This window comes from Sander vitreus, chromosome 9, assembly GCF_031162955.1.
Source record: "Sander vitreus isolate 19-12246 chromosome 9, sanVit1, whole genome shotgun sequence".
Taxonomy (NCBI): domain Eukaryota; kingdom Metazoa; phylum Chordata; class Actinopteri; order Perciformes; family Percidae; genus Sander; species Sander vitreus.
In genome coordinates, this window is record NC_135863.1 from 23,464,962 (window position 1) to 23,482,224 (window position 17,263).

Genomic DNA, 17,263 nt, shown 5'->3' on the forward strand with positions numbered 1-17,263 from the left:
ACTCCACCCAACTTCTTCTGTACATGACTGGGCTGTGTGCAAACAAGGAGGGTCATTGGTCAAGTCCTTTTTGACTTCAGACCTGCCGATATCATATTCAAACACACAGCCGCAAGGAGCCAAGCAAGCCTCTGAGGAGAGGCCAATAGCTTTTGAATCTAGAATTTTGAGTCTTTTTTTCTGTCCCCAGCCAGCAGAGAAAAGACAGCAGCATGGCAGCCACTCTCTGTCAAGTAATGGGCTTGCTTTTGAGTTTGTTAGGGGTGGCAGGAATAATCGCAGCGACGGGGATGGACCAGTGGGCAACCGAAGACCTCTTTGATAACCCTGTGACGGCCATTTTCTCCTACTCAGGCCTGTGGAATTCATGCGTCCGCCAGAGCTCTGGCTTCACAGAGTGCCGACCGTATTTCACCATTCTGGGACTGCCAGGTACGCTTGTATTTGTCATTGGCAACACAGAAGCAACATGGACAAATAATACTTCAGGGAACCAGAAAATTAGAATAATAATAATAATTTAAAAAAAGATTGATAGTTTGCTGGTTGAACGCAGAAAATCATCATTTCTTTAGTTCTCTATTTTTTATTTCGAACAAAAAATAACAATAAAATAAAATATAAACACACAATAAGTGCATGGCAACACACCAAAAGGAAAAACGATATCTATAAAGTTTTACAAATAATATGTTCAATCTGTCCGAAAAGGAGCAGGATGATACCAAAGCTTGTTATTTTTCCCACCCCTCATATACTATATATATATATATATATATATATATATACTATGTTACCAGATCTAAAGAGTTTAAAGTAAAAAGGGAAAATATGGCTGCATTTAATATTCTATTACTTATGTGAGTCTACTGGAATATTGGTTAATTATTGTGGGGGAATTGTAATTGGTAAAAAAAAAAAAAGTGAATGCAATGAGAGAAATAATATCTAATATACCGAACCATGTGAGCTAATTGTTTCCTTAGAATGATGGGAAATTTATTGATGAAAGGTCGAACCCCACCCTTCATTACTAAGCGGGGGGGTGTGTGTGTGTGTGTGTGTGTGTGTGTGTGTGTGTGTGTGGGCGGCATCAGTGTTTCCCGAAACTGGGACTCGTGTTTTAGGTTAGATCTGATAAGTTCCTTGTTGAAACTTACATAAGATAAACCGGAGTTCAGACGCTGCCATTTCATGACGCCATGATATTGGTGCTAGCTTCGCTTGTTTGATCAGACTTCTAAAATGGCTGCCTCCATGATTCAGTTAATAGGATTCATGTTGTCCATGTTGGGGCAATTCCTAATATCAGCTGCGACAGCAATTGACATGTGGAGCTTGCAAGACCGATCATTTACAGTTGTTACCAGTATTTACACCTATTCTGGGCTGTGGAAGACGTGTGTGGGGACATCATACGGTGTGACAGAGTGCAGGCCTTATTTCACCATACTAGGATTACCAGGTAAGATAATCACACTTAGAGAGAAAAATGACATTTATCGAACGTTTCTGTTGGATTAAGGAGAACATTTTCCAATGGACCTTGGAAGGTACTTTTAAGAATATTCGGGAGGTTTTAGGGCAGATTTTCTCCATTTCCCTCTCCTGCATAAAAATGCAGTGGACTGCAGAAAAGATGTGTCTCTCCGGGAATCAAATGGAAATTCGATGAGACATCCGAAGCTTAGCTGAGCAAGCACAAGCTTTACCGGAGTGTCACACAATGTAAAGTACATTTCCACACTCTGTACTTAACAGCTGAATGTAGTGTAGAGCATATTGTACATAAGGTCTTAAAGGCTTAAGTCTAGAATAATACAGGTAATATCTCAGGCCGTTGAAAGATGTTTTACATGGTGCCTTGATTTATAAGATTTTATATCGCTGCTGCTGGGGGAAAAAAACTGTTTTTTTTTTGTTCTTCGTTTACTTGTTACTTCAATTTTTTTAAATTTGTAAAGACATCTCCTTTAAAGTATATTGTTGATATTAATGTGCATGAGTATAATGTTATTATTTGTCATTACTGAAAAAAAGACATTTTAAGACATTTCAACCCAACACTTTCACAAATAGTTAATGTACCTTAAGACATTTTAGCTCCCCTTAAGTAATTTACTTTATAGTAATATTTTAGTTGTAATATATAATTTTTTAATAATTTTAAATACATTGGCAGTGGTGGGAGAAGTTTATGTGTAAAAATGCATCATCATTCATTTATTGATCATATGCTTTTGCATATTTTTTATTTATCTTGAACCATCAAGAGCATGTTGTAGAAACAAAACAAAATAAAAAAACAAGAAACACAAACGTAAACAAATCAATCAGAATTTATCAAAGAAAAAAAAAAAGGATAAGTTCGAGGAGGATCAGGTGGAACATGATGCTTAAATAAAATAAATAAATAAATAATAATAAATAAATGATATGTGTATACGAAATTTTTGGTCATCCATTAACTTACACAATACACAACATACAACAATACACTTACATTACCATTTATTTCCTATGTTTAGGTCCCTTCCTTTCTATATTGGTCAAGTATTGTTTTATACATTTTTTTAACTGTATAATATTATGGCTCTGTTTGATATAAAAATCTTAACCTGCAAAGCAGTTAGTAACTGTCAAATGAATGTAGTGGAGTAAAAAGATTTCCCTCTGAAGTGAAGCAAAGTTCCTTAAAAATAATACGGTTCTTGAGTAAATGCACTTATGTTATTTTTCCCCCACTCTACATTGACAGCTTGCAAATCCATTTCATGAGAAACTAATGTGATGAGAACTGTTCTGAATGGTGTACCTTTGCCTTTCAGCTCTGCTCCAAGCAGTGCGGGCCCTGATGATTGTTGGTATTGTTCTCGGAGCCATCGGCTGCCTGATCGGCATCTTTTCAATGAAATGCTTGAAAATGGGGAACATGGAGGACAACATCAAAGCCACAATGACTCTGACTTCTGGAATCATGTTTCTTCTTGCAGGTGCGGTAATGTACACAATGTCTAGTTCTGTTATTACAGCTAAACCATTGCGCACTAATTCCATTGTTTGGTCTTAATTTGTAGGTGTGTGTGGCATTGCTGGGGTGTCGGCCTTTGCTAACTTGATTGTGCAAAGATTTCGGTTCACAACCTTCGCCGATGGTGGGTACAACTCGTTTGGAGGAGCGGGTATTGGTGGACTCTCAGGAAATCTGACTCCAAGGTAAAGTCAAATTAAGATGACGTTTTATCTGCTACAGCACTTTCCGTTTTACTCAACAAGTCCTCCATACCATACGACAATATGGGCCGTTTGTTGCTACCCTCTAATACAGGGGTGTCAAACACAATTTTACTAAGGGAAACACACGGGAAAAGAGAATCACCTCAAGGGCCAGACATGCAAAGTTTATTGACATGCTTTTGTTTAATTGAAAAAGTCAAATATCTTTGACTGTATTACTGCATGTCTCTTTTTTGGACATTTTAGTAGCTTTTTGGTGCATTTTTGTCAACAAAAAGCCCTACAAAAGTCAGCAAAAAAGTCGCAGTCACAGTTGCAGTTTGGTTATGTTTGGCCACGAAAAGTACTTGGTTATGTTAAGGCACCAAAAGTACTTAGTTAAGCTTAGAAAAGATCATCATTCAATATCTAATGTTACTTCAATCCCGATTATGCATGTGACGCTGCACGTCACATTCGTTAAGTAAAAACAAAAACAAACTTGCCGTTCACTTTTATTTTTAAACAAGACTCAAACTCCACTCTCCTGGGTGTAAGTCCTGTGTTTGTTTGACCCATTTACCACCCCAACCTGCCCCCTTATGCAGAAATGTGGCGCTCTTATACTTTGTCACTTTACGTCCTGCTTTGCTTCCGTCATAATAACTACAGCCACTATAAACGTAAATATGGGTTGTAATTGCAAACAACATATGGGAGGGTCTTTCGGGGGAGGACAGTCTTGTTTTACTGTAACCATTATCTTCTTTCAGGTACACTTTTGGCCCTGCTCTTTTCGTGGGCTGGATCGGTGGAGCTGTCTTGGTCGTTGGAGGCGTCATGATGTGTCTGGCCTGCCGTGGAATGACTCCAGATAGAAACACAGCGTAGGTTCTATCATCTGACACCTTTTCTGACCTTTAACAGAACTGCTGGGGATGGCAGCAACTTAAACAGAACTTCTCTACAGTAAAGTAACAGATGAGTCAGCAGCTAAATGCAGCAGAGATCCAAAGGAAATTTCTAGGGAGCAGGTGCTACATGCAAAATACTAGTGCAGATTGTATGCTCACTGCTGTAAAATGAGTCCTGGCTTCTGATAAAGGTGAACAAAAATATACAGCACCCCTGCGGAATTGTTGGGTCTTTGTAAATTAGAATGTGGGCTAGACCTAATCTATCTGTAAAGTATCCTGAGATAGCGTCTGTTATGATTTGACACTAAATAAAATTGAATTGAATTGGATGTACTCTGTACATCTTTACAGCTGTGGGGCAGTAAAAATCTTAGTTCTTTTGAAAGTTAAGGACACATACCCAGCAAAATCTAAATGCAAGTCATTTGGTATGTGTATGTTTTTTTCTTTTCTGCATTTACTGTATAATGCAGTGTTGCAACTATGGTTTTAATATTCATGAGTGATGGGATATCCAGAGACTGATGAGGAGATGGTGTTAATGTGAGTCTGGCCAACACGTTCTCACTCCCATCGCGTCAAAAAACGACGCTTGGTCAGGTGCCTTTGGCGTTTGTTAATGACGCAAAAAGTCTCCTTTAGTGTCATGTTTAGCGCACTTGGTCAGGACTCTCGGCTTCACGTTTTGACGCTCTGGGTCAGGACCTACGTTTAACTGACATGCAACACAAGAAAGGGACAGTTAGGTTTTGTAAAGATCGTGGGTGGGGTTACAAAATTTACGTTTTAGGGACAAGAACAGGCAACACTCTCCCATCGCGTAAAATACGGACGCATGGTCATATGCCTTTGGTGTTTGTTATTCACGTTAAAAGTCTCCTTTAGCGTCGAGACTCTTGACGTCACTTTTGGCGCTCTGGGTCGGGACGTACTGACTGACATGCAGCACAAGAACGGGACAGTTAAGTGTAGGAAAAGATCGTGGGTGGGGTTATAAAATGTACGTTTCAGTGACACGCGGTACAAGAACAGTACAGTTACTGTAGGTTTAGGAAAAGATGGTGGGTGGGGTTATAAAATGTACGTTATATACAGAACACAAACCCAGGTCTCCTGGGTCAAAGTCCTGTGTTGTTTGACCCATCCACCACCCCAACCAACCTCCTTACGTGGATTTTCGGTCTTTCATACTACTCGCTACCATTTTCACTCTTCATACTACGTCATCTTACAGCGCCGTGGCCAAGTTGATGCTATGCCCGTTGCGTCCCAAACAGATGCAAATGGGTGATTTTTGCGTGTATCTGATGCTTAAAGCCACTGACGAAGCATCAGTATTTTACGAGTTCAGAGTGAGAACGGGTTGATCTGGATGCTATAATTCACTCCGGCATCTTAAAACACGTCAAACTGGACTCTTAATGCTTCGACTCTTAAAGTCGCAAATTTTATATATATATATATATATATATATATATTTTTTTTTTTATATTCTTCAGGTACGACGGGATGGCCTACAAAGCTGCTTCTCACCACACTATCTACAAGTCAGACACCAGACCCCGTCCCGCCATCAATGACTCCTACAAGGCCCAGAGTGTGGAGGGAAGGCAGTCCAACCAGAGATTTGACTACGTGTAGAATCATTTCACTCCTATAGATACCTCTCTTTTATATTCTACTGCTCTGTGATGATGTTTTTCTCTTGTCTTTTACCCGTGTTCATGAGGCGAGACTATTTTCTTGTTTCTTTCTACTATAATTTGGCTGAACTGCAAAACATTTAAGGTATTTTTTAATTGTGTTTTAAATAACATCATGTAATCCTGTCACATGCTGTTTTGTGATTTGTTTTGTGACATTTTTGACACGTGACACAAAATAAAGATCATGACAGACTAATTGCAAACCTGGAGCCGTTACTAGCTTTTTGTACTGTAGGTTTAAATGTAGCCAAGTGTTAACTAAGTGGAGATTATACATCACTAAATTAAAAAGATTCCCACCACACAAACTATTTCTCATCTAGAGATTAGTTGTTACTAAATATTAGGCCCAGTAATTGCCAGGTGTGGCTGTTGCGTAGCTAACTGAACCAACAACTAAATGAACGTTAGCTTGCTAATATAGCACCCATTTAAGTGGAAAAGTGGTAATACAAATAATATGGTCAATACATCCTACCTGCATTTGATCAAAATGCTATTTAATAATGATGTAAACTTTTGTGAAAATACATTTTACAAAAATGAACCCAACATAGCTCAAATTATAAATCATTATGCCAATACCGTTAGCTTAAATGACCAAATAACATTGTTTAGGCTAGCTTAATCGGATATAAGCATATGTCTCCATATCAACATGTACAAACGTACATATAAATAAATCAAAGTCGTACTTACACTAACAAAGGATTGTCTGGGAATTTTGTATTGTAGCCATTGATTTACAGAATAACGTCTTGACTAGCTACGTCATGTCTTTAAGTTAAATGGTGCCACCCAATTTACTAAATCACTAGCTGTTCCTAAGGACTTAGGAACAACTTTAAGCACAAACTTAGTGTTGGATTTATGAATAGCACCTGCAACCCGATGCTGATATCAAAGATTGTGTAGCCTAATAGCCTATGTATTACGTAATATGTTTTTATAGGCTAGGTGTAGTTACACTTTTTAAAAGTTACATTCCTAAAATAACTAATATACCGTTGGACAGGAACATCATGTCGCCATATTTCGTCATTTACATTTTTTATAATAAATCAATGCCATTGGTCACCCAATTTTTTACAAATATTTAACCAGTGACAAAGCGATTTTGCCTGATTTGGTCCAAGATAAATAGCTCAATAAAATGTTTTTAAATTAGCCTTTTTTCATTTTCTGAAACACGGTTCAGGACAAGGTGGTACAAGGTTTGTGAAGACATGCATACACCAACGCATTCTCATTACACTGTGCACAATTCAAAACCGTTGATTATTATTTTGATTATTGTGTTGTTGTTGTTTAACCTATTAGTGTTATCAATAAAAAATGCAGAGGTCATCAGTGTATCCATGGCACTTAGCTGTTATCTCCAGCCCTCCAGCACCGCATGATAAATAAAATAATTGTCACATTGTTTCAGGGTAATTGAATAAAGTAAATGGTTCCCCTCAAACAGACACTGCATCTTTGATGTAAGCCTTGTTCAATGGTCAGATGCTGTGCGCTGTATGTATCTGGACTGGCCTTTTTTTTTAAATAAGAGTCTACTTTATTGCAGGAATGCAGAAATTAACGTACATTTACATTTGCTTATATGATATTGTCCCTACTTATAGTATTCCTAAAGTGTTTGTATATTTTATAGTGACAAAATAATAAGAAAGTGAATAAAATAAGAAATTAATTAAATAATACCATAACATAAAAATAATGAAAAAATTTAGAAAAAAGAAAATGTTGGCTCTTCAAACTCCTCCTTGTTTTTGATACCAAGGCAACACACTCCTCTGGGATGTGTCTTTATTTCCCAGGGAACGGCTAGAAAAGGGTTTAGATGATTTGCATGAAATCACATTTCTTGATAACACAATAAATGCACTTAAAGTGAGTCATTCATTGTTCTAATTAAATTATAGCAAAGTATTGGCTCTTCATTAAAACAATGACAAACCTTTTTTTAAGCTCCTTTTCTACTTAGTCTTTCCAGAGTGTCCTCCATGTTAGAGGAGGCGTGACTCGGCTGGCAGTGAACATAGTCTAATATCTCCAGTATGGCTCGTGGATCGAGGGTTCGGGTGAAGGCAGATTGTTGTAACACTTATGTACAAGTTCTTTAGATATTTTCTTAGTCTCGCATTGCCGGACCTTCCTCCACAGAGCTGCTGAGGAAGTTCTTGCTAGTCTATACAGCATTCTGGGATGGGAGAAAAACGTGCTCTGGTTTATTGGCATTTCTTTAAACCAATCGCTAATTGCTAAGCGCCGGACGGAGCAACGGTGCCTCTGCAAAATAGCCTCGGGAGGGAACTTCACCCTGCAGAGATCTGAGGAGCAGTTAAACCATAGACCTCATAAATCCACCGGATTTTAAAATTCCAGCACAAAAATAGAGGAAGGTAATGGACATCCGGCTGAAACTCCGGAATGTAACATCATCGATATAGACTAGATATTTTCTAATGCATTGCAGATTGTGAAAGATCTGATACAAAGCATTTGATGAGAACTACCTGCCCTGTTATGGACATGAGTTGTTCCACCTGGGATGGATGTATCAATAAGAACAGTCGTCTAGAGTCCAGACTTAAATCTAGTTACCAAGAGGATTGGATTTGAATGGTCAGTGGTGTAAGAAGTACTCAGATCCTCAATTCATAAATGTACTAGTACCACACTGTAAGAATACTCTATTTCAAGTAAAAGTCCTGCATTGAAAATGTAGCTTAAGTAAAAGTGTGCAAGTATCATCAGGAACATGTACTAAAAGTATTTAAATTAAAAGTACTCAATGCAGAAAAATCACATTTTAGACAATCCAAACAGTTCTGTCAATCAAATACAGTAAGTGATTTTTCAGCTAATCATTTCAGCTGTACTTGTAGGGCTATATATTGTTGGGTAGTTTAATTTATAATAAAACGTCATATTTTATAAACTTGAAAGTGGCATGAAAAGAAAAGAAAAGAAAAGTAAAGTACAAGTACCTCAAATTTGTACTTAAGTACAGTACTTCAGTAAATGTACTTAGTTACATTCCACCACTATTAATGGTGGACTGCTAGTTACATCTTTTCATCAACTTACCATGTTTGTAGTGTTTCTTAAACCTAACCCTATTATTAGGTAACTGTATTTTATGTTAATGTATATCTTATGTCATACAGTTCTTCAAGTATTAACTAACAAAAATACAATAGGTTGATAAGCAATTTGACTTTCATATCTCAAAAACACAAGATTTTGGGTGGTTTCTAATGGTCTCTTCTGTCATACAAGTAATGATCGAATCATCACTTAGCCATGACGCTGCTTTTAGCTCAACAACAAAGTGGGTACAATAGCGATCATACAGTCAATCGCCTTTAAATGTTCCTTGTTTCTAAAAAATTTAATTGCAGTGTGATTTTTATCTGAGCACTTCTTTAAAAAAAAACGATTAGGAAAGATGGTGCCAAAAAGAGATTCAGCAGCATATGTATTAATTGCAGAAAGAAGTTGAACTGATCTTTTTTATACTACATGGAGATTTAACTAAACCTGGGTTTGCCACTTTAAGTTCCATTTTCCTCAGATGAAAAAAAAAAAAGCACTTTTTCTTGGTTTTTGCTAAGGTTGGACTATGTAGATCCAACAAGTATATCCTCATCGTTGGAACTCTGGCACCACCTACTGGCTGAGACATGCATCACTGCTCTGTTAGTGAAGCGGGACATGTGATTCAGTGATTTACTGTTAGTGGAACATGTGACGCAGAACTCTGTAAGAAGAGATGCATCAGATCCCCGATGCCCTTCTTCATATATCCACCACGCCCTTTTACAGATCACCCACTTTGACTTTGTGTTCATCTTGACATACAAGTGCAAAATTAAAACCATCTTTGTACTCCAATAAAATATATTGAAGTAACGTTTTTGGTGTAATGAACTTGCCTAAACCTGGCAGCCTGATCACCACCACTTACAAGATTAGCCCCAAATAATAAGAGGCAGATTTCTCATTTACATACAGTACATAAAGACCGTTGGGTTGAAGCAACTTGTTGTGAGATTATGACAAGACAATGACTTCAAACTGTACATTACAAACATGTTGGTAAACCTGTAATTTACAAATTAGCTGCAAATTATAGCCTACTGTAATTAGATCAAAACTCAGATATTACTAGCAGTTAAAGGGTAACTACTGTTTTTTTTCAACCTGGACCCTATTTTCCTATGTGTTTGTGTCTAAGTGACTGATGGGAAGAACAATGTTTGAAATTGGTCCAGTATTAAGCGAGATCGCTGCAGTCGGCAGCGGCGAAACAAGCTACGATGTAAGTTAATAGGGCAATTGTCCAGCTTGTATTAACCACAAAATTGCTCGTTTTGCCACTGACAAGCTCAGATTAATATTCTAAGTGTCTGACAGCATTATGGACAGGATTTCCAAGGAGGTTGACCTTTCTGTTAAAGAGTAAGATCCTTTTTTTAAACATAAAAATATCTGCGAAATTGCATTCGCTAAACCCACCAGACTCCATGTAAATAAACAGTCATTTTAGCATCGTAAAATACACTTCATTCAAAGTCGACAGAAACAAAATAAAACTATGAAAAGCTGTTTTGGGTCGTCTTTCCACTTCTCCAACAATCACAACTCACACAAATATACACATAGTTTACCGATTTACATGTAAAAAATATGTTGGCTCCATACACACTAAAGGTATTGCTTTTTTAAATGGAGTCTGGTGGGTTTAGCGCTAGCTACTTCAGATCTGTTTCTGGTTAAACAGAACAGGTCTCAAAGAGGTTTTAAAGGTCTATCTCTGAAGGGATCCTTTCCATAATGTTGTCAGACACTTATATAGAATAATAATCTGAGCCTGTCAGTGGCAAAACAAGCACTTTTGTGAAGGTAAATACAAGCTGGACAATTGCCCTGTTAACTAGTTAATTAGCTTGTTTCGCTGTCCTTTAAGTTAAAATTAGCAATAACGTCTTATATAATGGCTGATAAGGCTTCAGATTTCCTCAAAGTTAGATTTAGATATGTCTCTGGACTGTTGCTAATACTACTACTTGTTTGGTTGTTACAGTATATGTCAGTTATGCAACAGCACTTCCAACGACAAAGAGCTGTAGACTGTTGTATTTTAACCTTTGCCTCAGTCTCTCCCAATTCTTACCATACCTCCAGTAGCTAAGCATCGTTCTTAGCTGCATGAAACAGGTTAAAGTGACACAGGATTAGAGTGGAGTTACAGTGACAGGTGTTGTTGTCAATGGAAAATGACTCGAGATCAGACAACAGATGTGTTCCAGCCCAGGCCGAACAGAAGCCTGACGCTAAGTATAGTCAAGTCAAGTCAATTTTATTTGTATGGCACATTTAAACGAACAACAGTTGACCCAAAGTGCTTTAAAAGTAGAGCAGGGAAGGCAGAAACAGTATGCCTTAAAGATACATAATCAAGTGTGCAAGGTACCATGAATATAATTAAACAGAGGAAGAATTAAATAAAATAACATAAAGAAAAAAAGAAAAAAACAAAACAGCAATGGAACATTTGTAAATACAAAAAGGTAAGAAAAAGTTGGGTTCAGTTCATAGCTCTGAAAAACAATGAAGCTGTGGGTGGAAGCTAAGCTATGTTGTAAGTATGCTCCCATCGCCACATTATTACACAGGAGCTCGATACTGTAGGTGTAAGGCAAAGCTGGAATTAAAACCATGAGTAAATTTGTAATGGATCACTTGATGTTGAACATTTTAAGATATGGCACGAAATGTCCCATACTTTCCTCTATGTTGGGCCTTAGAGCTCATTACATATATGGCCAGAGAGTGACATTATTAGTACCGATTTTCAGTGCAAATGACTTTTTCCATGATCATTCTGACACATCCAATGACCTTTTGTACAGTTTGACCTATTGTGTTCATAAAGCAGAGCCTATCAAAAACTGAGATCTAGAAAATAAATGAGAAGAGAACTTGTGGTTACCTGATACATCCACACTTTTCTGGTAATATTGTTCGGTATCTCAACACACTTCCCTCCTCAAAGCGGATGAGGAAGCAAACTTATTTGATATAGCATACTATCAGTTGTGTAGATTGTATCTCTGCTTCCTCTTAGTGGTCTTCGCTGGTAATTTGACATTTAAGGTTTGGGTCATCAGCTGCTTTATTGTATGAAATACCTCACCATGTTGCCAGAGAATCAGAGTTAAATAGGTAAACCGTGTCACACACTCTGCATATCTTTATTCTGACAACGGTTCGGCCCTTAGGCTTTCTTCAGATCAGAATGGATCCAGTGATCAGCACCTCACTACAACCCTTAGTGGGTTTATATCCTCTAACTTATTTGACAAAGTCTTGTGTCATCACTTTATTAGATAAAGGTAAAACTACAAACCGCTTCTAAGTCAAGTGTTTGGGTCCAGGGACACAGGGTCTGCTGAGCAAAACAGGGAATGTGCCACTGCAATTATATCACAACTTTTTGGATTTATGAGTTGTAATCATTAATTGAACCATGCAAATAAACCAGACTGAAATGAAACCTTTAAAAAAAAATACCCAAAATTTAAATAAATGGCACAGATGTGCAATTGTGATGATACTTTACTGCTTAGACTTCTTCTAACCCTACTATCCACAGAAGACAGCCTTTACTTCTCTCTTTTGCTTAATCTATCTAATAAATCTTAAGTCCTCTGTATGTGTGAGTGTATGTGTGTATGTATGTATATGCGTCTGTCTTTGAAATATCTCATGAACCGTTCGTCCAATCTACTTCGCACTTGGTTTCCTGGGTAACCAATGAACTCGATTTTGGAACATTTGGAGCAATTTGGACAGCATTGGATATTGGATATTAAAAAACTGTGAATAAAACTAAACGGTCGAACAATAAAGGTTAAGGAAAAAAATGACGTCGCGCAGCACGGTCTGTACAGCAGCGTTGGGGGGGGGGGGGAGACTGTGTTATACAAACAAACGTTTTCTTCACTTTCCTGGAGCACGAGCGGATAGCTTGTCACACAGATATGTTTAGGTACATCTTTACTAATTTGAATTGTGATATAAAATTCTGCATAGGAGCACTCTCTACAAGGCGATGCGGGGGGGATATGCCTGATCCTGATGTTTTGAAAGTGACAGAAGCATATGAAGGCTTTTCACCTGACATAGCACCCCTTATTACCACCATGTCCATCAGTGCTGATGTCTTGCTGGTCGAGTCAGCTTTGGGCAAAGTTCAGGAGGGCAAAAGAGGTCTGGCATTGGAGCCACAGGCCATTCAAGAGTACTATAAAGTGAAGAACAACAGCTACTGGCCTTGTGGCTTTGTCATACACCCTGATGCCCCCTGGTTAGGATCTTCTCCCGATGGTGTTGTTTTTGACCCCACAGACAACCCACCCTTTGGCCTGTTGGAGGTAAATGCCCCAATGTCAAGAGTTATGTTGACTGCAAATACCTGAAGCTCCACAATGACTCCATGAAGCTGAAAAAGCAACGCATCTACTACTGGCAGCTCCAAGGGCAACTCCTGCTGACAGGTATGGACTGGTGTCACTTTGTTGTTTTTGCAAAGGAGGACATGGTCATTGAAAGGATCTACAAGGACCCAGAGGTGGCTACAGTCATCAAGGAGAAGGGGGATTTTTTATTTTTCAACTTTTACTTATCATGTTCCATGAAAACTTGAATCACCCCATTCTCCCTAGGTACGTGTTTGTGTAAAATTGTTCTCATCTCAAGTACACATGCATGTGTCTGTAAATAGTTTCATGTTTATTATGTATATAGTTATCATTAAAAACCTATACAAGGTGCCCTTTGTTTATGTAAAGTATATATTTGTCATTACAACCCTATACAGGGTGCCTTGTTATTGTTAAGTGTTCAGCTCAAAGACTATTTCTGTGTGCAGTTAAATGTCAACAGTTCTCTGTTCATGTTTATCCAGTACTGACTTAAGTCATACAGTTGTGTATGTACAAACATAACTAAAATATACATGCCTGTAGCATGCTTGTGCATATAGTTATCACTACAAACCTATACATGTTACTGTTGGGTGTTTAGCTCATTTACAAATGCAACTATTTATTTATGAAAATGTCTGATGTATTTGTGGCCCAGCCACTGTATAAGAGGCAATAAAATTCAAGGTAAACATCAAGTAAACATCTAAAAATTTACTGAAAGGTATATCACAGGTTACAAAACAGTACAGTTAATACAGTGTGTCAAGGCCCAAAGAGAAAAGTCTAAAGTCTATCAGGTGCCAGTCTGGTATTGAATAGAGATGTATTACCGTTGGCTTGCCTCTGCCTTGACAAGGGGCCCATACTGGTAATTTACAAAGACGCAAGCAACTGAAAACAGCTGGTCAATAGAACCAGAGATGGACAGAGGTATGACCTTTTCAAACAGTTTGTTCTCCTTGACCCTCCTGATGCACCTCTCAATGTGGACTCTGAGGCGGGCAATGGACTGAGTGCGCTGGACATCCTCTTTGGCCATTTGGGTTACCAGGAAGGCAGGTCGGTAAACCTTTCCAGCGACAAGTTTGTCCACTACAAAACCTTTGTCCACCATAATGGCCATTTCTGGTGTGAGGCATTTGGTTATACCAGACAATTTAAAAATGTCCCTGTCACTCATTGAGCCTGCATAGAGCGGGGAAACAAAGGTGATGGGACCATGGGATGCGATGCCAATCATAGCTTTGAAGTTAGTTTTATACGAAGAATAAACCTCGCTATGCAGAAGGAGAGAGGAGGGGGTCTGACAAAATATATCTGTGCAGTCCAGGATCACTTGTGTGTCAGGAAATGCAGCACATTCTGGTGGAAGGTATGCTTTGACATCCAGCCATAGCCAGCAGTTGATACAAAAAGTGAGTCCATGATGTTATAATCCTGCTGACGGTGGTCCGGTGAATCGAAAAACGATTGGCCAGATCCCTCAGAGGCAGGCCCACAGAAAGATGCATCAGAAATAGCAGCAATTCATCAATGAGTAGCAGTTTTGTAGCTCGGTGTGGGGTGATACCTGAGGCAGCATTGGCAGAGGCAGCATTGGCTGAGTAGATTCTGACAAATGTTGTGTTTGCAGCTGGCTGCACTTGTTTCCAAAAGGCCAGGGAAGATTTGTATGATGCAAATCTGACATAAAATGAAATAACAACACAATTAACACATTTGGATTACAATAAACAATGATAATAAACAGAAATGAACATTAACAGATCTGTGGAGATTTGATAGTTAGAGTTGGTCCAAGACAAGGGCCATGGCAATTGAACACACACACACACACACACACACACACACACACACACACACACACACACACACACACACACACACACACACACAGAGGGAGATGGGGCAATCAGTATAATAAACATTATAATAAACATACCTTGTATAAAAAAGAATATCCTCGTCGGATCCAGCGATGCGTTGGATTCTAAAAGTAGACCGCAGCTCCTCAATCTTCCCCCTGAATTTTTCGTTTTCCCTCGTCAGCTCATAAACTAGCACGGCGGTGTTGGGAGTGACACAGTAGTCGTGGTCGGTAACGGTGACTTCCATAGGCTGAACGCTGTCCTTTTCTTCAGACATGTCTGCCAGCAGTAACTCTGGGGTCAGAGGTCTCGGGTGACGTTGCCAGACATTGAGCCTGGGTGCCGTAAGAGAAAAATTGTTCCAGGCGAACAGACAAGGGACTGCGCCCTTCTTTAAACATCTCGGTCCCACAAAATCCCCAGGTATGAACACTGCAAACTCAAGTACTGTCAGTCAGGGAGAAGTTCCCCCGCCGAATCTTTGCTGTCCACACAGAATTCACCTCTTCATCCACAGGGAAACGATGGAAACTCAGAATGGAATTATGCCGCGATGAATTGGTACACAGCGGTACACAGCAGTGAAGAGAAGTCTTCTTTACTTGGTGCTGAAGTTTCAAATGCTTACCGTCTTTAATACCAAAAAGACTCATGTTTTTTTTCAGTACGCTGGATGGTATGTTAAGTAAGCTAGAGAGCGCTATCAATGGAAGCAGTGGCCGGAAGTGGTCCAGCTCAATTCTAATTCCATTGTTGTGCACCTAGCGAATTTGAATGACATCAACTGACAGGAAGTTAACAAGGGGCCAGGCTGTGGCCTAGCAATGTGATTCCATTGAATCTCATTGAATCTCGTTTTTTGGATCGTAGATTGGATTATTGTTTTGGAAGAATAAGGTAACGCTACCATAGCAACGGTATTGGATGTTTATTTTGCATGACAGCAATAACGTAATGGTTGGCACAGAGAAAATGACAGTGTAGTGTCTGAAAGTGTTTTTTTTCATTTTACCGCTGAGCTCCCTAGTGCTCTAATTAGAACTCCCCGATGTAGTGAGCAGGGAGTAGTGAGTGAGTGACTGATTCCGGACATAGCCAATGATTCTTTGAGGTCAGACATAAGAAGACGTGACTGTGAAGGCTCGTGCACAATTTCTTTTGGACAGGTTCGTAGGCCTTTACATAAGAAGACAAAAACATAATTTTAGTCTGCTTTTGCAGATGACAACTGTCGTTGGGATATTTTATATCGGTAGCTAATAGATTTGAAAACTTAAACAGAGTTAAATGCCTCCAGTTGAAAACGACAAAAGAGCTGTCAGAGAACGCCACTGGTGCCTAGCAACGTTTGCTAAACTGCAGCAGCTGTTTGGGGGCGGAGCTTACCTGGCAAGTCCTTTGAGCTGACATCAGGTGTGATAATGCCTTTCATCCACATATCTATGCCTTTCATCTGTGAATGACATCGTGACATTTTGCCTATAAGACAAGCGTTTCTATTTTGCCTATTCATGCATCGGGGGAAATCATTCTACACAATGGTTTACTCATATCTGCTGAAAAATCTTCTGAGAAAACAGTTTCTGAAAAACAATTCAGAAAAAGTATCTAATACGATCAACAAAATGGAAAGTTCCCAGACGAAGGAGATATCGAAGATCGGAGTGGAAGATATTCGTCCAGTGATTGAGTCCTTTTTCAAAAGGATGACAATGGAACAGCAAAGATTGGTGATACAAGGTGCAGCGGATGATGCCACATCAATCTTGTTGGCGGAGATGATTTTGGACCTAATTTCATTAGTGTCGAAATCCATTTTGGCCACACTAGAGCAGAAATATAGCCAAATAATGTCTGAGGCGCATGTTTGGTCCAGTCTCGGCGACACACTTCGTCAGACTTTTGCTGAGGTTCTGCAAGTAAAGGACCCTATCCACTGTGACAGCTCAAAAGATTTGAACAGCATGATTGTTACAGAGGTTGCAAAAAGCATTGACTCTGCCATCAGCAATAGCGCGGAGCCTGTATTTAGTGAACGTGTGACACCCCCTCACAGA

General features: G+C 39.0%; 1 protein-coding gene across 1 annotated transcript; it reads left to right on the top strand.

The window, feature by feature from the left end:
* Positions 1-212: 212 nt before the first annotated feature.
* LOC144522945 (claudin-18-like) lies at positions 213-5,774 on the top strand. The gene is made up of 5 exons (XM_078258190.1): positions 213-432; positions 2,829-2,993; positions 3,078-3,216; positions 3,990-4,103; positions 5,633-5,774. The coding sequence occupies exons 1-5, from the start codon at positions 213-215 to the stop codon at positions 5,772-5,774; spliced, it is 780 nt and encodes a 259-aa protein (XP_078114316.1).
* Positions 5,775-17,263: the final 11,489 nt, after the last annotated feature.

Coding starts and splice junctions, on each gene's coding strand:
- LOC144522945 (XM_078258190.1), top strand. CDS start 213: ATGGCAGCCACTCTCTGTCAAGTAATGGGCTTGCTTTTGAGTTTGTTA. Junction 3,217..3,989: donor TCAGGAAATCTGACTCCAAG/GTAAAGTCAAAT, acceptor ATCTTCTTTCAG/GTACACTTTTGGCCCTGCTC. Junction 4,104..5,632: donor ACTCCAGATAGAAACACAGC/GTAGGTTCTATC, acceptor TATATTCTTCAG/GTACGACGGGATGGCCTACA.